The sequence below is a fragment of the Sarcophilus harrisii genome, chromosome X, assembly GCF_902635505.1.
Source record: "Sarcophilus harrisii chromosome X, mSarHar1.11, whole genome shotgun sequence".
NCBI classification, from domain to species: Eukaryota; Metazoa; Chordata; class Mammalia; order Dasyuromorphia; family Dasyuridae; genus Sarcophilus; species Sarcophilus harrisii.
Genome location: NC_045432.1, coordinates 34345207 through 34371945, shown reverse-complemented (window position 1 = coordinate 34371945; position 26739 = coordinate 34345207). Strand labels below are relative to the sequence as shown.

The following is a 26739-nucleotide window of genomic DNA, read 5'->3' as shown; positions in this document are numbered from 1 at the left end:
CAGAACTACCCAACGGAAGGATCATTGGATCTGCCCAGTGCTAGCCCACAACTTCCCCTCTCCTAATCTTGCCTGGGGGAGGGGAGGAAGGAGCTGCTGCTGAAGACCTTTCCAAACTCTGGGGTGGGGGATGGAGAAGGGGCAGCTGCTCCTTTTCACTTCCCCCAGTGCCTATGGAGTTGACCCTTAAGTCCAGCCCCACTTCCCTCCCCGGGCCCCATGAATTTTCACAGAAGGGAACAGGAAAGCCCAGAGACAGTAAGTGACTTGTGCACACACAGGGATCTGATGGGGAGCCAGGGTGGGAATCTAGTTTATTTATTTCACTGCCACCGGGATGGATTTTCAGCGCCTTCTGGGCTGGGCACTAGGGCTCCAGAGCCCGACCCGAAGCCCGGTCCCTGCCCTCGTGCAGCTTCCGTTCTACCGGTGGATCCCACATTTAAACTGATAAGCGATTACCGAACAAAAATCTAAGGAAAGAGCATTCATAAATAATTAATGGCATCAGGTCAGGTTTCCTGTAAAAAGCGGCTCAACCTTGAAGCAAACTCGGGATTCTGGGGCCCAGGTGAGGAGGGAGTGGATTCCAGGAACAGGGATGCGGGTGGAAAATCTGGGAGGTGGGAGGCGGAATGTGCTTCTCTGCAAATGGGCCAGATTGGCTAGAAGGCAAAACGCGTGCAAGGTGGGAGAGGTCTGGAGAGGTAGCTTAATCCAGAAGGGGAGATCCGACCTTCTGTCCCTTGGGGATCTTCTTGGGAAGCCTCGGGACGATCGCCACCTCCCCTCCCCACCCCCTGCTGCCAGGAACCCCTGGGCCATATCCCCCCCACTGCCAAAGAAATTTCAGGTGAAGGCCAGGGCCCAAAGCAGGCAGGTTCCGGACCCGTGTATGGGGTGTAGTCTGAGCTCTGTTAAGCCCAAAACTGGAATATGCCGGGGCCTGGAGCACAAGGAAGGAAACAGGGCTTTCATGTAAATAAGCACACAGAGACCCCAGGCAGCCCAGCTCCCACTGCCTTTATCTTTGCCTCTCTCTTCCTGATCTCATCTCAAATGGAGGGGGTGGCAGAAAGGCACATGAAGGAGGAGCTTTATTAGAAAAAAAAAATCCGCTTTGGGTCCCAGCCCCCGTGTGTGTGAGTGAGAGAGAGAGAGAGAGAGAGAGAGAGTGAGCAGCTAGAGAGCTCCAGCTCGAGAGCTGGCAAGGGAAGGAGAATGCCGTCCACGGGAGTTGGAGCTCAGGGCCGGAGAGGGAGAGGCCAAGACTGTGGGTCTGTTCCCTGCGACAACCTGTTTGCTCGCTCCCTCGATTGCCGGGCTTAGCTCTGGGGCCCGGGACCACACCCCTCACCCCGTCCGGCTCTCGAGTAAAACGTCCATATCCGAGTTCATTGATCACCAGCTAGAGTCTGCTATAGCTGCTAGTTGATGGATGTTGTTGACTGGTGGGTTCATCCGTATAGACGCACGGGGTAAGTGTAACGGGAGAGAAGCTTCTGGCTCAGGGGTTGGGGGTGAGAGGAGGTTGTTGGGGGGAAGCTCGGAGTTCTTTTTCTCGTTTTGGGCAAGCCCATCTCTCTCTCTCTCTCTCTCTCTCTCTCTCTCTCGAGCTCAGTTTCCTCCTCTGTAAGATGGGGAAGAGGGAAACGTTGGACGACTTGGCTTGACAACAGGTTCCTTCCAGCTGGAGGATCCTGAGTATTCCTGCCAGGCTTCTCGGAAGGGGGGTGTGCGTGTGTTTTGTGTGTGCGTGTGAGTGTGTGCGTGTGGAGGCGGGCCTCGGTGGTCTGAGTGATGGGCGCGAGAGGACCGCTGGCAGGGGGAGGGAAGACGCTGGGAAGGAGACTCTGGCTTGGCGGGCCCACCTATCGGCCGTTTGGCCTCTGGCCCTGTCGGTTCACGTGAGGGGGGCCCGAACGGTACTAGCGACGTGTGTAAGCCCCACTGGGTCAGCTGAGGGAATTGTCACCAACGCACTCCGTGACTCACTCGCTCACTGACTCAGTCACTCACTCAGTCATTTAACTACCTACCCACCCACTGGGGGCCAGGATCTGGCACTGAACCGGGGAGATCCTGCGGGGGGGGGGCCCCTCTGTCGCATCCAAACGGCCGTGCGTCTTGGCAATAGTGAGGCCGCTTCCCGCGCCCCCACCCTCCCCCCCCCGCGCAGGCCCCCCCCCCAAAGCCATCCTGTGTTCCATACCCGCGCCGGGTCACAGACCGCTTGCCCATCCTCTCCGGCGGGATTGGGACTATTAGTCCCAAGATGGGGGGGGGGGGGGAAAAAAAAAAAAAGGGGGGGGGGGGGGGGGGGGGTTCCCAGGGCTGGGGGGGCCCTCCCTCCCCTTCCCCCGGTGCCCCCCCTCCGGGCCCCGGCAGCGTTTCCTGGGGGCGGGGGGAGGGGCTGCGGCGCTTTGCGCTCCGGAGGCGGGGGAGGGGGCAGAGTCCGCATGCAAATGAGAGCCCCCTCTTCTCTCTCCTCTAGGGCCCTCCCCCTTCCCTCCGCACTCCTCCAACACCTGTGGGGACCCGAGCCGGAGCCGGAGCCGGAGCGGGAGCCGTTGTTGGCTGCCGGGCTGGCGGCGGCCTACTGGGTCGGAACGTTCTCCTCCGGGGGCGGGGCCCGGGTCGGGGGCGTGTCTGGAGCGGCCCCGGGCCGCGCGCTGGGGCGGGCCCTGGGCGCCACCGCTCGGGGCGGGCTCGAGGGCAAGGCACGCCCCACCCGTCCCAGAGCTCGCCCGCCAGTCCGCCAGTAGCGGAGCAGCGGCGGCGGCGGCGGTGGCGGCAGAAGCACGGGCACCAGCTCCAGCCCCGGCTCCGGCACGAGCGGCCCGGCGCAGCGCGGGGAGGCTCGAGGTTCGCAGAGTTTGCAAAGTGCTTCAAGATGCTTCCGATAGAGAGGAGGGAGCCCATTGGCTCCCGTTTCCCCTCCTCCCCGCGGTGGTCGAGGGGCTTAGGGTCCCCTCCCGGCACGGGCCGCAGGGCTGGCGGCATCGGCCGAGGGAGGGGGGCTCCCGCGGCGGTGACCACCTCGGTGGCCCGAACCCCTGCATGCGCCCCCCCCCTTCCGCTCCCCAGCAGCAGCATGGCTGTCGAGCCTCTGAGCTTGTCTCGGAAAACGGGGGCCCAGCATGACAGAGCTGGTCCGGCAGCCCATCACTGGGCTGGGACCGCGGAAGGGCTTTTCGGCAGCTCTGAGCCTCCCCATCCCCTTGTTGAGTCTCCGCCCTTCACAGAGCCCCTCATCCTCTCATCGAGCACCTGGTTCTCCTCGATCTCCCCATCTTCGCACTGAGCCCAGCACCCTAGATGAGCCCCCGCATAGCCTCCACATCCCCTTCATTAAGTCTCCTGCTCCCTCACTGCCCCTCCATCTCCATTTCTCAGTGATCCCTTCGCCTCCTCATTGACCCTCCCCATCTCATTGAATCTTCCACTTCCTCACCGAGTCCCCAACCACTCATAGCTCTCCCTATTTTTTTTTTTTTTGCGGAGTCCCCCCATCCCTTCCCTGGGCCCCCTAATCGCCCTCCCATCCCTCCCCGGGTCCCTCGTCGCTCTCGATGAATCCTCGTTGCTTCCCGAAGCCCCTCCCACCCTTTCCCCGAGCCCTCCCCATGCCCTCACGGAACGTTCCTTATCGCCTTGGCCTTGGGCCCCGTCTCTCACCGAGCTCCCATCACCCTCGAGGAGGCCCTCATCCCTCACTGAACTGTCACTCTCCCGGAGCTCCCATTGCTCTCTCCGAGCCCTCTCTCCCATGGCCCTCACCAAGCTTCATCCCCAGTCTGGAAAGCATGTTTTCCTCCCCTTAGCTTATCAGGATCTCTAACTCGCTTCAAAGCAGGAGCCGCTTCCTCCAGGGAGGCCTTTTCCTTGCCACCCTTAGCGACCTCTCCCCCTTGGAATTACTCGGTAGTGTACTCGGTATAAAATGTTCCTGTCCCGTCTCCTCAGTAGAACCTCAGCTCCTTGAGGGCCCGGCAGCCGCCGTGCATGTAGTAAGTGCTTAATAAATGTGCGCCGAATTGAACTGATCCCTCCCTCCCTCATTCAATTCAGTTCAGTCCACATTTTCTAGAGTGCCCGCTACTGAGCTGGCGGAGAGCTCAGATGCTAGAATCTGAGGCAAACAAGAAAAAAGAAATCACTTCATTGGACCTTCTGGCAGGTTTCCTCAGCCTCCTGGGAGGGAGAGCTTGGGCTGGACTGGAAGGGGAGGAACAGACCACTGAGCTTGCCCGGGAGGCGGGGGAGCTCTCTGTCTGTGGTCTCCCGGAGTCGCCCACACTTCCACTTTTATGTGTAAACAGGCAGGATGGGCAGCCGTGCACGCATGGGTTAACAGTCCCCATACACCTCCACACCCCACAGCTCCTGGCACACAGTTTACAAGCAATAACGAGTTACCCATCCATGGGATGACCCAGACCAACACAAAGAACATAGCCACAGGGAAGGCTCGTTTATGTCTAGGTTTCTGCTAATCCACCTGGCAGAACTGATAGAGTAAGAGCATTCTGGCTTGGCTGAGGGGGGAGTTGGCCCAAAGGCCACCTAGCTAGTGGGTGCTGGTGAGGGAGAGAGGTCACCTTTTTTCCGATTATTCCGGAAGGGCCTCCAACTGGCTTAGGGAGGAAGGAAACAAGGATCTATTAAGCACTTACTGTATTCTAGGCATTGGGCTTGTTAAGCTTTAACCCCCCCCCCCCCAAAAAAAAAAAATTTAGCTTGTTTAATCTTCTCATCAACTTAGGGTGATTATTACCAATCCTGTCTTACAGTTCAGAGAAGGAAGGCAGAATGAGGTAAAGTGACTTGCCAAAGGCCATACAGCTAAGGAGTACCAAAGGCTGGATTTGAGAGTCTTCCTGCCAGGCCCATTGCTTTTTCCTCTAGGACACCTAGTTGAGACTTGGGAAAGATAAAAGCTTTAGAGATGAGAGGCATCTTGGAGATTGATTAGTCCAACCCTCTCATTTTACAGGCGGGGGAACTGAGACTCAGGAAGGAGTGACTCGTTCAACTCACCAAAGGGCAGATTTGAATCCAGGTCCCATGGTGATCTTGAACAAGTCCTTTGGCTTCAACTTGGTTATCTTGGGCCATCTTAAAGGTCCTTCTCACCGCTAAATCCTATAAATACACTTTCTTATTTGAGCTCCAGTGAGGTAACAAGACCAATCTGATAGCCGGAACAATTGAGACCCAGGAGGTCTCAATTAAGTGTCTAAGTAACTTATATTCTGAGTCAGAAGACAGGTGTGTGGTTGTTTTTGTTTTTGTTTGTTTTAATCAGACATGTATTTAGTGGTGACTAAAGGCCCAGTGCTAAGTACTGGGAATATAAAGAAATAAACTTATCCAGTCTTCAGAGGCATTCTAATTTAATAGTAATAAAGATGGGACCTTATTTCATTTGTATGGACAACCTCCCAGGTAGGTGAAACTCCTTGTGCTCATTCAGGTCATCTTCTCTGAAATTTTTGTTCTTATAGAGCCACCTGGAGCAGAGCTGTCAAACCCTGGCCTCTGGGGCAGCTTTGCGACCTGAACGCTCCTAGGTGTTCCCCCAGAAGCAGATGAAAGTATAATTGGGAAATGTTGAACAAAATCAATAAAAATACACTAGAACGTAGATAATGTTAATATGTGGTTTTCTAAGTCAATACGCGGATCCATAGGTAGGATTTACTGGCCTCTTGTTTCTATTTGAGTCCGACTCTGCTTTATTAGGACGTCGAGAGGTTAAGTAATTTGTCCAAGATCGCACAGTGTTTATCAGAGGTAAGGGGACTTAAACCCAGCTGAGTCTTCCCAGCTCAGAGACCAGAATGCCTTTCTTTCTCACTTTTTTTTTTAAGTTGTCATTTTTGTTTAGGAACAGGCAAGGTATAGATATGAAATGGACCAAGACAAGTTGGCTCTAAGGGTGCTTGTGATGGGGACTGTGGAGAACCAGCCAGCGTTTTCTTAGGAAAATGGGAGGACGCTCCTCGTAAGGGGGTCCCTTCTAGCTAGCAGAATTCTAACCGGCTCAGGCCAATCCTGAGGAAGCAGCCTAGGTGCATCCGGGCAGGTAGGGGGAAAGGGCATGCCGAGGGCACCCCCTTTTGACAGCTGATTTTTCCCGCCGAGGTGAAAGGGTCTGGGCCAGCCAGTACCTCTGCCCCTGTCCCCTCTCTTCTCGGGCTTCTGGGGGGGGAGGGAGGCAGATGGGGGCTTTCTTGGCCTTTCTGCTGTGGTGGTAGCTTACCCCCAAAGGATGTGGTCACTGTCTGGCTGATTCGGGGGCGGAGCTACAGGCCTGCCGCTATCGCTGCAATGAGGGGTGTTAAACAGAGCTGGGAATCGGGTCAACAAGAGAAATCAATTTGAAGCTTTACTGAGCCAGTCCTAACTCGGCCTTAGGCATTGTATGTGGGGGAAGATACACAGGAAGTCTAGGACTGTGGTCCCTCCCTGGTTTAAGGAAGCTTAGCTGGGTAGGTGAGACCCCTGGGACTTTAAAGAACAACAAAACAAGTCTGGAGACACAATGGATCCGAGACTGCGAGCTGGAAAGGACCGCAAAGGTCATATCGGCCAGTCCACCCCTCCCCCGTTTTAGAGCTGGAGAAACTGAGGTTCTGAGAGCAGAATGGGTGAGTTTGAGGCCAGGTCGGTTCTTTCCATGGCAGCAGGCCCTCCCCACGGTTTCCCCCAGCCATGTCTTCAACAGTTTCAGTATTTTTATGGTGTACTCTCCCCTCCTTCCAGGCCTTTTGAAGGAAGCAGTGCATGGTGGGAAGGGGCTAGGTGGAGTGCTTAGATGCATGTGGAGTCAGGAAGACCAGGAGTTCAAATCCGGCCTCCGACGCTAGATGAACAAACCGTTTAACTGCTGGCTGCCCCTGTTTGCTCAGATTGAAAAGGGGGAGGCAGCTAGATGGCACAGTGGATAGAGCAGAGAGAGAGAAGAGGAGAGTAGGGGAGGGAGAGAAGGGGAGAGGGAGGGAGAGAGGGGGAGAGGGAGGGGGGAAGTGGAGCTAATAATAGTACCTACCTCCCAGGGTGGTTGTGAGGGTCACATGAGATATTTGTAACGTGCTTATTAGCAAACCTTTATAAATGGGAGCTATTATTGTTGGGGAAATGAATAGTATTAGTACTATTAACAGAAGGAGTTCTGATCATTATTTTTAGGAAGAAACAGATCCAAAAAAAGAGAGGCTGTGGTCACCCAGACCTATTGATTCCATGTCCAGTACATACTCCTTATTGGGCCTACGAGGTGCAGTTCATGGGGACAGTGGGAAGGGACGCATGGTCAGTGGGATCAAAGAGGGTCTTGAATGACAGGTCAGGATTTTAGGCTGTGTCCAGTGGGTTACGGTGAGCCCCTAACGGGTTTTAAAACAGAGAAGGGACTGGGCCAGGCATGAGCCTTAGGAAGATCATTTCAGCAGCTGTGTGGTGGATGGACTGGAGGAGAGAGCCTGGAAGCAGGGAGACTTAATTTGCTGTTGCCATAGTCCTGGGGAGAGGTGATCAGGGCCCACGCTAGGTGAGAGGAGCGGGAGTGCAAAGAAAGCAATGGATGGAGCAGGTTTCCGAGGTACAATCGACCGGGTTTGTCACGGGCTTGGATGGTGGAGGGGCTGGTGAGAACGAGTCAGAGAGTTTCTGAGGTGGGGAGAGCCAGTGCTGGTGCCTTAAAGAGAAACAGGGAAGCCAGGCCGGGGAGCTGGTTGGGGAGAGGGGGTGATGAGCTTGGTTTGGGTGACTTTTTACATTTGAGATGCTGCCGGCGAGCATCCTGGGAGAGCTGTCCAGCGGGTCAGTGTGAGTGGGTTGATTTGGGAAGCATCTGTCCAGGGGGAGAGCTGAAACGCAAGTCCTGAATAAGATCTCCAAGTACCTGTATCTACCCCGGGTCAGATACCGGGGAGACGGCGGGAGAGACAAACCGAAGGTACAGTCCTTGCTTTTCAGAAGCTGGGCGTGGAGGCGTGGGGAGGGCGCCGTGGCCCCGGACACACCTGAGATAGAGAAGATGAGCTGGGGTGCACCGCTGCTAGGCTTTGTGGTATGGGGGTAGGGATGGCAGAGCAGTGCTGGGAGCGGGCTTTCTGGAGCAGAGACCCGGCAGGATCCCTCCTCCCCATCCCCATCCCCCAAGCTGTTGCTATCTTCCCCAGTTCCCAGGGGAGAGGCTGATCCGTGCCTTTTGGGGGAGGTAGGTCCCCGTGCTTTCCCAGGGTGACATTTCAGTCCTGAAAGCAGAATGACTGCCAACGGTCGGGGGGCTCCGGGCCAGGGCATCTCGTCTCCCTGTTTGCCAACCCTCTCTGGGCAAGCTTTAGAGAAGTGCCGGAGGGGGGGGCCGTGGGGGTGGGCGCCAGGCTTTTGGTACAGTCCCTGGCCAGCACAGATCTTCCCTCCGCTGGAGTCTGGGGGCAATTCTGACCGACTCTGCCAGCTGGCTTCCAGCGGGCCCGCTGTGCAGGCCTTCCCAGCTCTCACAGAATCCCAATTTTTCTAACTTGTGTCTTATGTTGGCCCAGAGTGCCTGCAGGTTGGGGGAGGGGGAGTGCCCTGCTCCGGCTGGGGTGGGGGAGATGGAGGCTGCCCGCAAAAGGGGCAGGGGCTTTCTCCAGAGAAAGGAAAGTGGGAGGCGGCAGGAGGAGAGAAGAAGGGAGACAGAACGAAAAGGAGAAGACCGGGAAAGGAGAGAAGGAAAAAGAGGAGAGGGGGAAAGGAGGAGAGGAGAAGGAAAAGGAGAAGAGGAGGGGAAAACGGAGAGAAAAAAAGAAAGAGGAAGGGGGTGCTTGAGACAAGAGGAAGAAGATGGAAAGAGGGGAGGGGAGGGGAAGGGCAGAAGGAACCGAAGCAGCTAAAGTGACGTAGCCTCCCCTTAGAGAGGAGGCCGGGCCTTCAAAGGGGCCTTCTTTCTTTCTCTGGCTCAGGGGCCAGGTCAATGCTGCTCTCTCTCTTTTTTTATTTTTTATTATAGCTTTTGATTTACAACAATGCTGCTCTCAATAAACATTCATTAAATGGAAGCATTTGCCCCCTTTCCCCTTTTCTGCCAACCTCTCGGGTAATCTGCCTTTACCTACCCCTCCGTTCCTATCTCTGAGAGGCTCTTTCCATTTTTCTGCTGCTTGATTCCCACCCCAGCTCCTTTCCTCCTTCTTTGTTGCTCCTGCTCCTTCCCTCTATCTCTTAGGTGGTAGCGAGCAAGGGAGGGATTCCAGAGCTCAGAGTTCAAAACCCGGCTCTGCAACCATGTGACCTTGGTCAATTAACGTCTCTCCGGTTCCTCTCCTGTCAAATTGAGGAGGCGGACCAGCCGATCTCTTCAGAGCCTCCCAGCTCTGCCATTCTGTGACTCCTTGCTTCCTCTCCTCCCGCCTCCCCTTGGTGGCCCTCAGGACTAACGGGCTGAACCCAGGGAGAGGTGAATTCACAGCCTTGTGTCCTCTCTGTTCTACTCAGGTCTCTCCAGCCAGCTGAGCCCCGCCCAGCATGCTGCCCTGACTCCAGGGCCCATTTTCATACAGCTCGGAGTTTTCCTGTGTGACTCTCTCAGCCCAGAAGATCTGAAGGCCCAGGAGGTCCCCTTCTCACTGGCTTCGGAAGGAGCCAGCATGGCCACTGCTGTACAGAGCAGTGAACTGGTATTTGAGTTTGCCAACGGCGGGATGGAGGAAATCCAGCAGGTACGTGGAGCGTCAGAGGTGGCACCCCCAGCAAACACTCTGTGGTCATGGAGAGCGCCCCACCTTGGCTTAGCCAAATCTCAGGACAGAACACCCAGGATCTCAGGACTCTGAGGAGGGATCCCCTGCCTCCTCCCTCTCTGCCCCATCCACAGCTCTATCTCTTGGGCCTATAAGCCCGACTTGAGCCCCATAAACTCGGCCTGGCCCTGAAACCCTGACTTGGGCCCCGTAAGCCCAACCTGGGCCCAGATCACTGATAAAGCGTAACTTCTCCCCCCCTGCCGGGTGATACCCATATAAGCTCCTCTCTTCCATCACCCCCCCCCCCTCAGTCTGAACGTGGAGGACTAGTGTGAGTTCTAGTATGGGACGAGCCATGATGGGGAGTAGAAAGGAGAGGGGACCAGGTGGCCTCCTTGGGGCCGTAGGCCGACGTAGATGTGGTACACCTTTTGGGGGCCTCCCCTTCCTCAGGGAATGGATATTTTTTTTCGAAGAGCCAGTGAGATACAGAGAAGGCAGCTCCGGGCTGGGAAGGGGATTCAGGAAAGACTCCCGGAAGAGGTGGCGTGTGTGTTGGGGGGAGTACCTTCAGCTGTCCCTTCCCTTCACAGCTGGACGATCCCTCCGTGTTTCCAGCGGTGATTGTGGAGCAGCTGCCTTGCCCAGAGCTACTCCACCTCTACTCTGGGCTGGACCGGGATGAAGTTCCCAATGGCATCATGGCGGACCGGGACCTGGGGGTGGACGAAGGGCAGATGCTGGAGGGAGGCCTTGTGGTGTCAGGTCCATCCTCTTTGGGGCTGGGACTGGGCAGGTTTGGGGAGGGAGAGGGAGGAAGCTGGAGGAAGGGGGAGGGGCTATTCTGCGCAAAGGAAAGCTTTAGGGGGACAGCACATCCTGGCTCCGGGTGGCAGGGGAATGGCGGCTTCCCACTGGCTTCTTTCTGCTTCCGGGTTGGGTAGGAGGTGACCGCTGGAGAGAGGACTATTAGGAAGCGACTTAAGTCAAGGAAGACTTCCTGGGGGAGGCTGGCGATTCTTTAAGCTAAGCTCCCAAAGCCTAGAAGAACTAGTGCCTCCTAAGAGGGAGAGGAGGCGGCATATGTACAGCTATAAGTCACCCTCCCCTTCCCAACTGTACCACCATCATCGCTCTGGGAGCTGGGGGGGGGGTAGTTTTAGACAGGGGGCTCATCACCTTCCATAGGGGGTGCAGCTGGAAAGCTCCCCAGGTTAATGAAGTGTGGAAATGACCCGGAGGCCTGGCCCACCCACCAAGTCTCCGGGGACTTGTTTAAGGAGGGAGATGGGGATACAAAATCATCATGAGATGGTCGGGCCCTCAGGGAGCCACAGTCTAACTGAGGAGACAAGACTCATGACACAGAACGCTGTCGTAGCCATTGGTTGAGCGAGGTGAAAAGAGCACTTGATTGGGCATTGGAGGACCTGGGTGGAGTCTCATCTCTGCTGCTGTGTAACCCCATCGCATCCCTGCGCTTCAGTTTCCTCATTTGTAGAATGAGCACTTTAGCTGGCCTCTGAGGCCACTTTCGGCTGGGCCGGTAGGGTGAGCTTCACGAGGGGGGCTGGCGGATGGAGCTTTAAAAAGGGAAGGAGAAAGAACATGAACCGGGACAGAAATGGGAACGAGCATTGGGCACATGGAGCATTGGAACAGAGCCGGGAGGGATGAGGAGGTAAACTTGGAAAGCTAGGATCTGAGTATCGTCCAGGGTGACTCCCTCTTTCTCAGAGGAGGCAATTTAGATCCAGGGGAGAGAGGTGACTTAGCTCTGATACCAGGTGGGAGCTACAGAGCTGGGATTAGAACTCAGGGCCTCTGATTCCAAGGGCAGTGCTCTTCCCGCTATTCCACTCGGATGACTATGGCAGCTGCCCTAAGAGCAGCCCTCAGGGCTCTGGTAGAGACCGGGGGAGTTGACGCTTTGCCACCGGGCTTCCCCTGGCTCCCCTCCCCAGCATGCCCCCAGCTCCCAGGACTCTCCTCGCCACCTCGGCCTCTGTCTCTGGCTGGGCCGTGCCCCCAACCCGCGTCTCCTGTGCCCGTCTCTTACCTCCTTCCTCTTTCCTCACACCAGACGAGAACAACCAGACCGTGATGGCCAGCGAGGTCCTGCTGGACGTGGAGGCCCCCAATAACATCCTGGATGAAAGCCGCATGTGTGAGTAGAAGTCTTCCCGTTCCCAGAAGCGCCAAACGGCCAGAGAGAGAAGCGCTGGGCCGGGGAGCGGGAGGTCCCGGTGGCAGATCCCACGTCTGTTGCCTCCCGGCCCCCGCGTGAGCTCGGCCCAGTCTTTTCTCTTTGGGTTTCCGTGTTCCTTCTGTAAATCGAGGAGAACAGATTTTCCATACCCTCCTTTGGCTGGAGGGGCTGGAGAGGATGCCCACATGTTGCCCGGGAAGCCGGGGTTAGGAGACATGGCCAGGGGGATGCAGGTCGGCAGTAGGAGACAGATTGTGGTGCTGGGGGAACTCTTCCCCAAGACATCCAGAAATGGCCCCCATGGGGAAAGCTCTCCCAGGCCTCGAGCCCATCCCAGGGCACTGGGGTGTCGAGGGCCTCAGCCCCTGCAGAAACTCATTGAATCTGGGGGTCAACGTGCCCACCTGGGACCCAAGGCAGGAGTCCAAGCTAGATCTTCTCTGTTTCTAAGCCTGGTGCTGTTTCCTCCTCCACCCCAGGAGTGGGCCTGCAGCCCTAGCCCCACCTGTAGCCCCCTGCCCCGTAGTAGAGATCCTGGACGAGCCCCCTCCCCTGTGGCCGGGGTATGCTTCCAAAAGTGCCCTCCCTTTCCTCACGGCTCTAAAATGAATCAGGAGGCCATTTTCTCAGCTAAGGGCAGTGCAGTCCTCCTGGGGCTATAGAGGCAGGACTGGAGGGCACTTGTCTTCCATCATCGCACACCTCAGCATAATTAGGGCCTCTGTAGCCCACTCAGGCTTCAGGCACTTCTTAAGCACTTACTATGTGCCAGGCACGACCATACGAAATTTCCTTTGGAAATACAAAGGAACGCAACAGGTTCCTGCATCAAAATGTTCACAGGTCAAAGGTAGAAATGACCTCATTCATATAGAATGTATGGAGTGGGCAGAGAAGGCGATCTTAGAGGGAAAGAATTAAGGGCGGGGGGAGGAAAGTTCAATTCCTTCATGTTATAGAGGAGAGAAAGGAACCCAGAGAGGACAAGGAATTTACCTGAGCTCCCACAGCTAATGGATAGCAGAGCTGAAATTTGAACTCGGGCCCTCTCATACCCAGGCAGTTAAGGGGCGCTACAGCGCCGGGCCTAAGTCAAGAAGACTCCTCTTTCTGAGTTCAAATCTGATCTGAGATACTTCTTAGCTGTGTGACCCTGGTCAAGCCACTTTATTTGCCTCAGTTTCCTTATCTGTCAAATGAGCTGGAGAAAGAAACAGCAAATCACTCCAGTATCTTTGCCAAGAAACCCCTCCCCAAAAGGGGTCACAGAGAGTCAGACAGGACCGAACAATCACCACCACCACCTCTAATACCTCATCCTGAGCTCACACTGCTCTACGTACGTCTCCCTTGCTTGAGAGACTTTCAAAGGCTGTGGTTGTACGTCCAGACCTTGACATTACTGAGGGAGGGCTCCTCTCCCTGTCCTGGCTCCCAACTCAGGCCTCCTGGGCCTTTCCTCTTGCAGTCAGTAGCTCCGGGCTATTCACCGAGCAGGACTCTGCAGGAGCCTTTACCAACTGTGTGCTTTCTACCTCCTCCGGAGCAGACATCCCGACCGATGGAAGCGTGACTGCCAAGGGATTCTCCGTGCTGGAGGAAAGCTCCATGGACAAAGGCCTTGGGAGGCCTATGCCAGTGAGGTCAAAGAAGAAAGGTAAGGACTTTTGTTTTTGCTCACAGGTGGCTGCACACTCCCGGTCGTGGCCCACCACGGTGCCCAAAATGCCCCATTAGCACCACTTTCTGACTTTCTTGAGACACTGAACTTTAGCCGGAGGGAGCTCCCAAGAAGGACAGCCTAAAAGCTTTGTTGGCACCCACGAAATAAAAAGAACCAGAAAAAGATCTCTTATCACTTCAAAATTGTTTCCTGGGTTTGAATAGTCCCAACTCCTGCCCTTACCTGTTGTCCCTCCCCCCATCTAGCCAATTGCCAAGTCTCTTCAGTTCTACCTGCAAAATGTCTTGCTCCTCCGGGCCCTTCTCTCTCCTCCCACAGTTGCCAGTCTAGTTCAGGGCCTCCTCACTATCACCGGACCATCGCAGTAGCCTCCCTGCCTCTAGCCTCTCCCCTCTCCAATTCGTGCTTCGCACAGCCGCCCAAAATATTTTTCACGGGTCTGACCGGGGTCAGTGGCTCAGGAAAAATGACAAACTTAATGGCCTTTAGAGCCCCGAATGCTCTGGCCACAGCTTAGTCCCCGGAGGCAACAATGCCTGGATTGCTCTCACTCCTTGTCTCGACTGCGAATCCCATCCCCCTTCCAGGCCCAGCTCCCCTGTCACCTCTCCCTTCACAGGGCCCGGAGCTCACCTAGCCTGGAACTCACCTCATAGTCCTTTATTTGTGTGTGGCTTCGAACCGCCTCTGCGGGCGGGAGCTTTCTGGAAGCAGGGCTGGGTTGTGTCCTACTCCCATCCCCGCCAAGTAATAACTGCCCTTCGAACTTCTCTGGGCTCATTTAAGCTCTCTAGGTCTCAGTTTCCTCCTCTGCAGAGTAGAAATAATAGCCTGCCCCATCTTCCTCACTGGGTTGCTGTAATCATTTTGTAACTGATAAAATAGCCAACTGGTCAGGCAGCTGGTTAGTGAGGGCTCTGGGCGGCTGCCAGGGACAGGCCCGAGTTCGAGCTCCAGAACTCGAAAGGCCTAGTCCCTACTCTTAGCTTGGACTTCATATATTTGTCTTGGGGTGGGGGGGACTCAGTTTCCTCCTACTAAGATGCTGGGGTTGACCTAACTGACTTCGGGTGTCCTTTTCAGTTTCCCGGCCCACGGTGGGCCTGTTTCTATGCTAGAACTAGGGTGGTAAACGAGTTCTGGAATATTTGAGCCGGCAGGTGCTTAGAGATCGTACCTGAGGGCAGAGTTTAAGGAGACCTGGCTTCCGATCCTAATGGAAATTCAACTCGCCTGTGCGTTGGGGTTCTTATTTGGGAGTCCAAACTCAGTAAGGGCTCAGCGGATGGACGGATGGCAGGGGATCCCCGAATTTGGCTGGGAAAATGACATCCTTCTTTTCCTGAAGCTCTTTCTCTGGGGTGGCATTTCCTTCAATTATTAGCAAACCTGCTTCAGAGAAGGAGGTTGTGGGTTTTGCCAGACTGCCCTAAGGCTCCAAGACACTCGAAGGGGTCCCGGATCGCCGCATTTACCCAGGCTGCTCTCCGGAGTCCCCAATTACCCGTTGCAGGGATTCCTGGCCTTGTGGTCCTCGGAGCCCTCGGCTTTTGTTAAACTTCCCCCCCATCCCCTGTTTCATCCGAAAGGAAAGAAATTCTCGAACTTATGGATGCAGAGGAACATAAGAAAGAAAAAAAAAAAAACAACACTGGCTGTGGGACCCTGGGCAAGTCACTTAACTCCAATTGCCTAAGCAAAAAATAAAAAACAAACAAACCCACAAACCAGAGATGAATTTGGGGGTGAGATTCCTTTTTGGAGCCGATCGGGGTTGTGACTTGCTCTCTCCACTCCAGGGCCAGTTAGCTGCCCCAAATTTGACTTGGAGTTTCACTAGGTGAGCAGATTTGCCAGCTCTTCCCCTCCCCAGTCTGACAAAGTCCTGCCCCCGGGTGTTCCAGCAGGGCTCCGATGCAGTGGGTCCCCGGCAGAATTCATCCCCCCCTCCCCTTCCTTTGAACATTTCTCTTCCTGAGGCATCACTATCCTTCTAGTCACTCAGGTTCAAAACGTCTGAGTCATCTTCGATACTTCAATACTTTCTCTCACCCCCTCGTAGCCAATTAGTTGCCAAGCATTGTCAATTCTGCCTCCACAGCGGGAGCCCCTCCCCCTCCCCTTTCTCCCCCCCCTCTCCCCGCCTCCCTCTCTCCACCCCCCCCCCATCCAAGCCCTCATCACCTCTCCTCTCCACTATTGTAGAGACTCCTAATTGGTCTCCCTCCCTCCCTCCCTCCCTCCTTCTCTCCCTCCCACAAGTCCCTTCTCTCTCCAATCCATTTTACGCACAGCTGCCAAATTGATATTCCTAAGGCAGGGTTCTCACCGTGTCACTCCTCAGCTCAAGCGACTCGTGTGGCTTTTTTTGCCTTTAGGAAAAGGTACGCACCCTGTCACCCTTTCTGGACCTTCAGGATGTCTTTCCGGGCTTTCCCTCTCGCACGCGCTCGATGTTCTAGAAAACCGGCTGTTCCTGTGGCTGCTGCTGCGGGTCCAACGCTGCCTCCCTGCCCCCCACCTCAGAACACACTTGTTTCTCCCCCGTTTCATAGGACATGCATATATATATATGTGTGTGTGTGTGTGTATACTCACACATTTATGGAACATGTGGATATGTACACACACATATATGCAGAGAGAAAGCGAGAATGGCTTTGAGCCCGAGCCGGCCATGTGCTGCTAATGTGTGTGCAAAGCAGCCCTGAGAGCGGCCACTATGGCTCCCCCGGCTCCCCGAGACTGGCCTTTTGCTGCCTGCCTTTCGGGTCCCCAGCTTGGGACCGAGGTGTGGGTGGGGAAAGCCGCGACCTGTGCCTCGGTGGCCTCTCCGGATCGGGGTCATCGGCCGCCATCCCGAGACCCTGCTGGGCTCGGGGGCACCGAGGCTCGCTCCTCATCCTGTTCCCCCCTCTCCCCCTCTGTAGCCCAGAAGACGAAAGCATCCCGCTGTGCCTCCCCGGTCAGCGAGCCCAACTTTCCCATCCGGAAGAAATCTAAGGATGGCAAAGGTACCGACTTCTCCCTGCTTTGTTCGCTTTCTGGCTTCTGGAGGCTGGGCTGGGCAGGGGGGGATGGCGACATGGCCGAGTTCTTGGAGAGGCCCTGGTCTGCTGAGGGGGGAAGCATTGTGCCTGCCCCCAGGGAGCCTCCAGGGTGCTGGGGGGGAGCACTGTGTCTGCTCCTAAGGAGCCTCCGGTCTGCTAAGGGGGGAGCACTGTGCCCGCCCCCAGGGAGCCTCCAAGGTGCTGGCGGGGAGCACTGTGCCCACCCTCAGAGTGCCTCCAGTCCCACTGGGGAACAAACGGTCTTCTCCGTGGCTGCTTCCCCTCTCCCAGGGAACACCATCTACCTTTGGGAGTTCTTGCTGGCTCTGCTTCAGGACAAGAACACCTGCCCCAAGTACATCAAGTGGACCCAGCGGGAGAAGGGCATCTTCAAGCTCGTGGACTCGAAGGCCGTGTCGAAGCTGTGGGGGAAGCAGAAGAACAAGCCGGACATGAACTACGAGACCATGGGTCGAGCTCTGAGGTAACCCTGCAGGGGGCCGCGTCCTAGGACTTCTCCCTCGCATCTTCCCGGGACCTTTCCTGCTTTGGGCCTCTTGTCCTGCCCTCCAGGCACATGGGAGGCTGATGGCCTTCTCCCAAGCTACCTCCGGGACCAAGGCTGCCCTCACCCCTCACTGGGGGAGCTGGAAAGAGCAACTCCCCTCTCTCCCAGCGAGTTTTCTGATTATGGCCCCGCCCCGCCCCGGCCCCTGCCCCAACCCCAGTCCCTTCTCCCTATCCTCTTTTCAGACCCCCTGGGAGTTTCCTAGGTGAGTGAGAGGAACTCCATCATCAGCCTCTAACCTTCTTTAAAGGGAATAATAATTCATGCCAAGTGCTTTGTAAGTTCCAAAGCGATGGCAATGTGAGCGAGCTATTACTACTTATTTTATTTGACCGGGTTGGCGATTTCTTTAGGAAAGTTACAGTGAGAAAGTCTCCTCTGCCAATCCAGACTGGCATCTGCTCTACCACTTAGAGCTTTAGGGCACCTTTGGGAGGGTCCCGGGCCCCTTGGGCAGCCAGGCTGCTAAATACTGTGGACTCCTTCTCAAAATCAGATTTTTAAGTGCATAAATTAAAACACATAAAAGTACAAAGGAAACCCAAAGGGGATTGGAAATGAAGATGTATTTTTTTCATCCAAGATCACACAGACCCTTTGAAATCTAGCCACTGACCCCGTGGTGGGTTAACCCTAATCCAAGTTAGAAGATCTAGAATTGCCTGTGGCGCAACTGAGACATGAAGGCGCTTGCCCAGAATCACACAGCCAGGACTTGTCAGAGGAGGGAGTTGTGGATTACAACATGTGCTCCTAATCATCTCAGAGTAGAATTAGTTGGAGAGTAGTAGTAGTAGTGGTGGTGGTGGTGGTGGTGGTAATGGCAGTAGTAGTAGTAGCAATAGTAATGGTAGTGGTAGGTAGTAGCAGTGATAGCAGTAACAACAGTAGTAGTAGTAGCAGTAATAGCAGTAGCAGTAGTAATAGTAGTAGTAGTAGTAATAGTAATAGTAATAGTGTTAATAGTAATAGCAGTAGGAGGAGGAGGAGTAGCAGTAGTAATAGTGTTAATAGTAATAGTAATAGTAGTAGTACTAGAGTAGTAGTAGTAGTAGTAGAGTAGTAGTAGCAGTAGCAGCAGTAGTAGTAGTAGTAAGGATGATGATCATGATAATTTTTATTATCATGTTGGTGAATATGTTTGGGAAATCTCTGCCAGCTCAGTTTCCAAAGACTTTGGAATTATGCTTATGATTATTTCCAAGATCTCTGGAAGTCACGCCAGCAAAGGGCTTTCCTGATCACTGCCAGGGCAGCTCAGGCATCCGAGATTTGTGGTTCAGTGTCTCCCTTCCCACTGTGCCCTGTTACCCCTAGGTATTATTATCAGAGGGGCATCCTCTCCAAGGTAGAAGGGCAGAGACTGGTATACCAATTCAAGGAGATGCCCAAAGACCTGGTGATAATCGAAGACGAAGAGGGAGAGGAGGCCGGTGCTGAACTCCAACAGGCCCCACCTCCACGTCGAGCTGCTAAGGGTTCCACCCGACCTTCCACTCAGCAGAAGAAGGATCCCTCCGGGGAGGTTCTGCAAACAGGCTTGCAGGGGGCATTGAACCTGCAGGCTCTGACCAAGGAGAGCTCAGCTGCCGCCGCTGTCGCCACCACTGCAGGGACCCCTCCCGCTGAGGTTCGGGGAGCTCTGGCTCACACAGTCAGGTAAGATCCTCGGCGCTCGCCACCCACCTGTTGCCAGGAGGAAGCTGCCTCGGGCCTCTCTGCCAAGTGACTTCATGGCCGCCATCTCGGGTTCCCGTTGAGACGGCCTGGAGAGGTCAGGGAGCCGGGTGTTAGTATCCAGAAGCCGAGGCACCGAAAGAGAGAGTACGTCTGGGCCGAGATCAAGCAGTTAGCTGATGGGGCGGCTGGGATGGGGGCCAGAGCACTGTTCTACGGTTCAAGAGCAGGGGCGGGCCTGGGATCCTGGGCTCCCTCCAAGATGAGAGACCCTCCCCTGCCCTGGACCTTTCCTCTAAAAGCCACTCGGGCAAAACCCATCTCGGAAGCTCAGGGACCTCGGGAGGCTCCTTCGCTCTCCTTGGCCGACTTCAGTGCCTCCTTGCTTTTGTGAATTCAAACTCTGTTCCTAGAGAGCCGCCCAGAACATTGAGACACAAAACGATTTGCTCTGGGTCACAAAGCCCAGATGTGTCAGGTTGTAGGACTTGAACCCAGATGTTTCTGGCTCTGAGATCCACGCCGTTACACCGTAGCTTCTCTAATGTTCAATAAACATCCATTAAGCACCTGCTCAATACAGAACCCCATGCTAGGCACTGAAGGCTGTACAAATTTGGATAGGCCAGGTTCCTGTCCCCGAGTGGGTGACATTCTAGTAGGAGTTTAAGACCCATACACAGAGAACTGTAGTGAAAATGAGAAGTTTAACATCAAATGCAACACAGCGTAATATAATGTGACATGATATAAGATAATGTAATGTCAAATAATGTCGCTTTGATGGCGTTACATGGTATTCTACGTTTTATATATAGCACATGGTATTAATGTAACATAATCTAATGTGATAGAATATAAAACAATCTAATACCGTGTACCATTGCTTAATATAACATAATGTGATGTAATACAACAGAATATAGTATAATCTAACTTAATCTAACGGACTAAAACAGAATCTAAGGTCAGATAATGCGATTCGATGTAATGTAACGTAATATAACGCAAGATAACATAATGGAGCACAACACATGAGAAGGGCCAAGCAAAAGGGCATGTAGTGCCCGGAAAGACCCAGGGTTCTAGAGTCAGAGCGCCCATATGACCTTGTGTGAGTCATTTCCAGTGTCTGGGCCTCAGTTTCCCCATCGGTAAAATGAGAGTTAGAGTGAGAGACTTCAAATGACTCTGATATATGAGAATGTAATGCCTTCCAACCCATAGTTAATAATATTAATAGATATGAAAATGCTCCAAGGAGCAAGGGCTGGCCTTCCTGGGGAAGGTGCACCGAGTTACTTAGGCTAAAAGATATCGGTGATTGGACAGGTGAAGAGAGGGAGCACGCTTGAGGCGGAGGGGCCGTGTTAAGCAAAGATTTGGAGGTGGGAGAGTGTGTCCGGGGGCTGCCCTCGCCTCATCTGGCTTTTCTTTTTTCTCCTCAGTGCATCTTTGGTTTCTAACCACGGCGGCGCATCTACAGCGGGAGCCGGCGCAGGCCTGGGAGCCCTGACCCTTCAGACCATCCCGCTGGCCACGGTGCTGGCCGGCGGCTCCTCGACCACCTCGGCCACCTCGCCCCAAATCGTTCTCCAGGGAGTCCCTTCGACCTCGGCCTTCAAGGACATCGTCACCCTGCAGGCCACCTTCCCTCTGGGGTCTAGCTTCCCGGAGGGCTCCACCGCAGCAGGGCGTCCCTTCGTCCTCAGCGGCCTGTCGTCGGCAGCGCTCGGGCCCGCGTCCAGGCCCCCGGGGACCCTGGTTGCTACCATCATTAGGACTCCGGGAGTGAAGGAGGCTCTCTCCGGGTCCTCTTCCTACCTGCAGCCTCAGCCGCTTCAAGTGCAGGGGCTCCTGGGTAACTCCCAGGCCCAGGAAGCCCCGGCGATCCCCAGCAGCTGCCCTTCTGTCGGCCTGACCCCCGTGGCTGAACTGGAACTTGCCACCAGCCCAGGGGCCCTGCTGGTAGCCGAGCCCAACCTGACCCAGTCGGCGGTGGTGCTAGCCGAAGGCCTGGGCCCTTTCCAGGAGCCCAGGACTGGAGCTGAGGGAGGTAAGGGAGAAGGGGAGCTCTGAAGAGAGGGATTTCTGGCCCTCTTTGGACAAGGACTCCTCAAGGGAGCTTCACCTACCAGTCAAGTGCCAGGGCCATCTTTAGGTGAATCTCTTTCAGCTACCATCTTGAATGAAACTCTTCCCTCCCATCTCCCAGTGCTTGCTTTGGCATCACCCGGGGGAACATGGCAGAGAGTCAGGGGTGCCACCACGGGGTGGGAGAGAGTTCTCCACCATCAGCCTTATTGTTCATGCCCAAGCCCCGCCCCCCCGACCCTCTGCATTAAAGAACCCGCCGTTTGACCTTGCTGCATCTAGGAGAGGCCCGGCCAGTTTGGCCAACCGGGGCCTGCCTAGAAGCAGCAAGGGGCAGTGGCTTTGAATCCCTGCTCTGCCGCTCCCTAACTCTGTGACCTTGAACAAGGCCCTCACCTTACTGAGCCTCAGTTTCCCTACCTTTAAAATAAGGGGTTGGACTAGATCACTTCCGAGACCCTCTCTGATAATAGAGAGCCTCCGATCTTCATGCCGGCGAGAAGCCAACGAAACTCGTCACCGGCCCTCTGCCATTTTTGACCACGATCAGTCGGGCATCCCTGGCCTCGGGGACATTGAGACACGCACCTTCGGAGGAAGATGCCCTGAGCCGGGGTGCCCCCCCCCAAAAGCCCCCTCCGAGGCTGGGCAGTGCTAACTTTTGGGTGCTGTTTCCGTTGCCCTGACTAGACTGTGAGCTCTTAGGGGAGGGTGGAGGCGGGTAGCGAAGGGTGTCCGGGTCCGTCACCGTGGCCAGTCGTCGGGGAGTCCGCCCGACTCGCAGCCGAGCGAGCTCGCCCGAATCAGTTTCTCCATTGCCGTTCCCTGCACTGAGGGACGCCCCCCGGGCGGCTCGGGGGCTCTGTTCGTGGGTGCTCGTGTGTCTGTGTCCCCACCCACACGTGTACACGGAGGTGCTCGAGTTTGTCGAAACCAGCATGGCCCTGGTAGCCAAAGCCCTGAGGTGGGAATCCCAATCCAGGCTCTCCCACTTCCTCTGTGATCCTGGGCCAGTCACTGCCCTTTCTTGGGCTTCAGTTTCCCCCATGAAGTGGAGGAAATAACACTTACACTACCTACCTCCCAGAGGTGTTTTGTAAGGAGAGCCCTTTGAACACTCATGAAGGGCTCTGGAAATGAGTTAGGACACCTGAGCTGGGATTCCTCTCCGGGGACCCCGAGCTCACGGGCCGGGAACATTCCCATCCTGGGTCCGTCGTTCAGGAACTCCTTCCCAAGCTTTTGGGAAGCGTCTTCCATCTTAAGACGGAATGACTTTTCTGGCGATCGGTGCTGTCCGAGGTCTCCCACCGTGGGAGAGGATAGCTTTGGACTCGATTCAAACCTGTCTCGGCCAGGCCGAAGAAGGCCGGACAGGGCCCTGGCCCTCCGGGGTCCCGTGAACGAGTCGGTGCTCGTTTCCCTCGGTCCCTTCTCGATTGTATATGTTCTTTGGGTGCCCCCTCCCCACCAGTTTGCCTCTCTAGGCTTGAGGCCTCCTCTTCTTGGCTTGGTTTCCTGCAGCCAGCCCTCTCCTCTCAGCACCGTGGAGGAGCTGGGAGAAGGAAGGGAGGCAGATAGGAGCCGTCCCGGGACCTCCTGGGCGGAGGAACCTCGCTAGGTGGGGAAGAAGGGAATAGTCATTTTCCCATCAGCCTGCAGAGATGGCAGGCCCTGCCCCTGGGGGGGCCATGGAAGTGCCCACACCCCTGCAGCCCGAATAGATCTAGCCATAGAATCAAAAGATTTAGACCTGGGAGAGATCTTAGGGACATTGGCTCCCCACCTCCTCACTGAGGCTGAAACCGGGACTTTGAACCCATATCCCTGGGGGGACTCCCGGCCCTGGACTCCCCAGCCCCCTCCCTGATTGGTCAGACAGCCCGAGGGGCCTTACAGCCGGGTCTGCTAGAACCTAGGTCTCTCCCTGTCATTTTCCAACATCCCGGTGCTTGGCCCGTTGCTCCATTGAGGAGTCCTTGAGCGCCTGTTGCGTACCGGGTGCCGTGAGCCGCCGGGAAAGCAGACCAAAAACAACCCCTGGGTTCTTGAAGGAAATGTTGAAAGAAGTAAAAACTGTGAACAAAGTAGAGACGGCAATTGGAAGGGGATGGGGCTAGCAAGTGAGGGAACTGGGAAAGGCCTCTTAGAAAAGAGGTTAGAGATCTTAAACGAGCGAGAGCAATCCAGGCTCACATACGGAGAGCAGGTCTGCGTAGGGTCTGTGTTGAGTGAGAGCTTCTGGAGGCCCATCAGAACATCCCCAGAGGCTAAACTGAGTGTGTCTGTGCCCAGGGCCCGAGATTGTCACACAAACTCCGCCCGAGTCAGAGATAGCATAGAGACCGCCCCCTCTGGTGCTTTTGAGCTAGCTTTCAGTGTCGGGGACTCTTCCCCACTGTTGCGGGGACCCCAGGGAACCGTGCTCGCTCTCTGCCTGATAGCCCGAGTGGTGACTCACATAAAGGGATAGATTTTGGTGCTTATTAAGTCTGCAGATGACACCTGACATGAAGATTAAAAACCTAACTCGCATGAAACGCAAAGTCGGGTTCCCCGTTCTAGATGAGAGAAGGTTGGTCAGCCCTTTGTCTGAAAGTGATGGGGGCTGAATGCACGGCGGCCTCCAGGGGAGTCGATGTGGCGGTTGAAGGGGCGAGAAGCCCAGGGTCTAGGCTTAGGGAATGACCCTCCCCTTTGGCTGCAGCCCGGCCCCCATCGGGTCCGGGGCCTGCTTGGAAGGAGGGTGTCCGGACAGAAGTGACCAGGGGAGTTGAGGGCCCCGAGATGGGAGGGTAGGAGGAAGGCATCGGGAACACGGGGAAATGGCATGCTCACTACCACTCAGTGCTGCAGCAGTTCGAAGCTGAATATCAGAAGCAGCTTTCTAACTTAGAACTGGGCAGACTCGAGAGCTCTCTAACGCTCCCTCCCCATCACCCACACTAGCTAGAAATGATTTTGTGTTATTGGCTCTTAATGGCGTGATTGGCCATTAAGCAATGGCAGCCGAGTTTCCTTCCGGTCGGACACATGGGCTGGTCCTGGGCCTCCCTGTCTCCACGGCAAGAACGGTGGACCTGGGCAGTCACTCCTTTTCTCTCTCTGAGCCTGAGTTTCCTCTGGGTAAAATAAAATGGTCTTTAAGCTCCTTTCCAACTCTCTCTAAATCTGAGGAATTCTAAGTTTTTGAAATCAAATTGAATGAGAAGCAGAACCACAAAAAAAGGAAATACACGACGACTGCGATTGTGTCAAAGACGAGAACACTAAAGCTGCATGTGTAATTGTAGGATCCATCTGTACCCTTCTGGGGAGGATGAGGCGACGCGCGGGCCCTTTTCCTTGAAGAGGTGGGGACTCCGGGTGTGGAACGGTGGGGACGCGTCAGAAGTGGTTGCTGTGTCGTTTGGTTTTGCTTACCTGTTTTCATTGTTACAAGGGAAGGCTTGCGGGGTGGGGACAGGGGTGGGGGTGATATAGCTGCAAATGACTAAGATGTAAAAACAAAAGGCATCAATAAAAGTTGAGGAAAAAAGCGAGATGTGGCCTCGGATGGGTGTGGTGGGCCCCGGGCCTCCAGAAGCCATGGTACTTGGTTAGGACCTGCCTGCCCACTGCTCTCATTTCTCTTCTCCCTTAGCAGCTTCGCCAGCTGGGCACTGTCCTTCCCAGCCCTTGGGCCCCAAGGTTTGGAGCCACGGGCTGATCCTCTCTGCGGCTGAAGGCCTGCCGTTTCTCTCCCAGAACCCCAAGCTGCCCTCCCAGCCCTGCCCAGACAAACTGCCCTGGCTGGCCTCCATCCCAGCCTGCCTCTCCCGGCCTCCCCAGGCTTTCTGTCTGCCGACTTGGGCAGTGAAGGGTGGTGGTTTGGGTCCCAGATCATTGTGAAACCTCGTAGTGCATCCTGGGAGTCACAGAAAATTAGCCAGGGGGCCCTCGGTACCGGGAATCCCGGAGCGCTCGCCTGCCTCCCCAGGGGTCCCCGGGCCGGTAACAGCAGCCCTGAGAGATCAGTTGCAGAGAACATGGATTTCATCCCTCCCTCCCCCTCTCCCTCATTTTGCAGGCAGGGCAGTTGACCATTAAAGGGAAAGGACTGGTGCAAGATCATCGGGAGGGAGCGTCAGCGAGTCTACAGTCCGGGCAGGCCTGACTGCCGGGTTTTGTGTCACACGGCTCGAACCCTTGATGGAAAAGCAGGGGGGGCGCTTCTGGGTAAATGGGCGGAGGAGGCCGGAGGGGGGGGGAGGGAAGTAAGTCAGCCTCCCGCGCTTCTGGGTAAATGGGCGGAGGAGGCCGGAGAAGGCTGAAGCCGGGGAGAGGCCGGCCTTGCCCGGTTGCCGTGACGGCGGCCGTGCAGCAGGTGGCGCTGCCGGGCCGGTGATGGGCTGGGCTGGGCTCGGAGCTGGGCGTGGCCAGGGTGGGGCCGGCTCCGAGCAGGCTCCTTCCCGGCCTCCCCCCCTGCTGATCCCCGGAGGTCCCTAATCGGTGCCCCCTCCCCCCCCCCCCTTCAGCTCCGCCCGGCCCCTTGTCAGGAACGAGGCGGCCCCTTCTCCGAATTTTGGGCCGGAAGACGGAGCCCGGGGTTCTAGCGTCGCACCCTCCCAGCCCCTGCCGAGGGGTGACCTTATGCAAGTCCCCTCCGCCCCGGCCCGCGGTTGCCTCCTCCGGAAAGTCGCCGGTTTGGAGCAGACGGCCGGGGAGGCCTTGTCCAAGGCTAGATGCGCGGGCTGAGCCGGGGTCCTCGGTTTCCCTCCCTGTCAAATGAGAGGCTGGGCCACACACACACACACGGCCTCTGAGCGTCCTCCCTTGTGACGGGGAATCCCTGCCTCGGAGCGCTCCAAGGACCCGCCCACCTCTAGTGTGTCCCTCTTTTTTTCTCGGGGCCTCAGTCCCCCCCCCCCCCCCCCCCCCCCCCGCTGTAGGACTGACTTAGTGCCTAAAGCCCATCGGGAGCCTGTTCAAATGCAAGGAGCTTTTCTCCAGCGCTGACTATGTTCTAGGCACCCGGGGCTTCCAGGACAGTATAGGGTGTGAGTGTGGGGGGGAGTTCTCCTGGCGGGGGTGGGGGGGAGTGGGGGTGGGGGGGGTGTGACTGTGTGTGTGTGTGGGGGGGGAAGAGCTGCAACACCTAACTGGTAGAATACCCCCAGATTCACCCGGGGCAGAGCCGCCGGACAAACAGGAAAGCACGGCTGGGGGGGGGGGGGGGACTCTCCGGAGCTGAGGGGAAAGAGGGGGAGGAGCTGAGGAGGGAGAGCCGCAGCCGGGCCTCAGTCTACCTCAGTAGAGCCGGGTTTAATGAAGGGAAATAAGGGAAGACAGCGGCCAGAGGCTTTCACCTCCAAACGAGAGTTGGTCCCGGAAGCTAGTGGCGATGGGGAAACTGAGGAATCAGCTCCGGCCCCTTCCTGAATGCCCACCCAGCTGGGTCAATCGTCGGCCTTGGCCCCTTGGGAAGAGCTTGGGAGAGCTTTGTGGGAGCCAGGCCCCCCTGCGTAGGGGGCGTAGGAGACAGGCCGAGCGATTCAGCAGTGTGGGAGAGGGTGGCCCGGATCTAGTCGGGCCTTGGGAAATATACACTAAGGAATGAAAGGTAACTCAAAGCCAGATTGTGGAGGGCCTTGAATGTCACGTTGAAAAGTTCCCTTTTTATCTTGCCAACAATAGGGAGCCCCGGAAGGTTTTTGAGAACGGGAATGACATGAAGAGAG

At 56.0% G+C, this 26739-nt stretch overlaps 1 protein-coding gene across 2 annotated transcripts; it reads left to right on the top strand.

Annotated features, from left to right (window-relative positions):
* ELF4 (E74 like ETS transcription factor 4) lies at positions 1-24580 on the top strand. Of its 2 annotated transcripts, none has more exons than XM_031945030.1 (9): positions 1-1478; positions 9490-9713; positions 10331-10502; positions 11821-11904; positions 13496-13603; positions 16561-16644; positions 16972-17164; positions 18566-18907; positions 20374-24580. In XM_031945030.1, exons 1-9 carry the CDS (start codon positions 1439-1441, stop codon positions 21002-21004), a joined length of 1878 nt encoding a protein of 625 aa, XP_031800890.1. In that variant the 5' UTR covers positions 1-1438; the 3' UTR covers positions 21005-24580. The 2 variants fall into 2 exon arrangements, with proteins under 2 accessions (XP_031800890.1, XP_012408703.2); XM_012553249.3 differs by having other exon boundaries at positions 2-1478; positions 13415-13603.
* The last annotated feature ends 2159 nt before the right edge of the window (positions 24581-26739 follow it).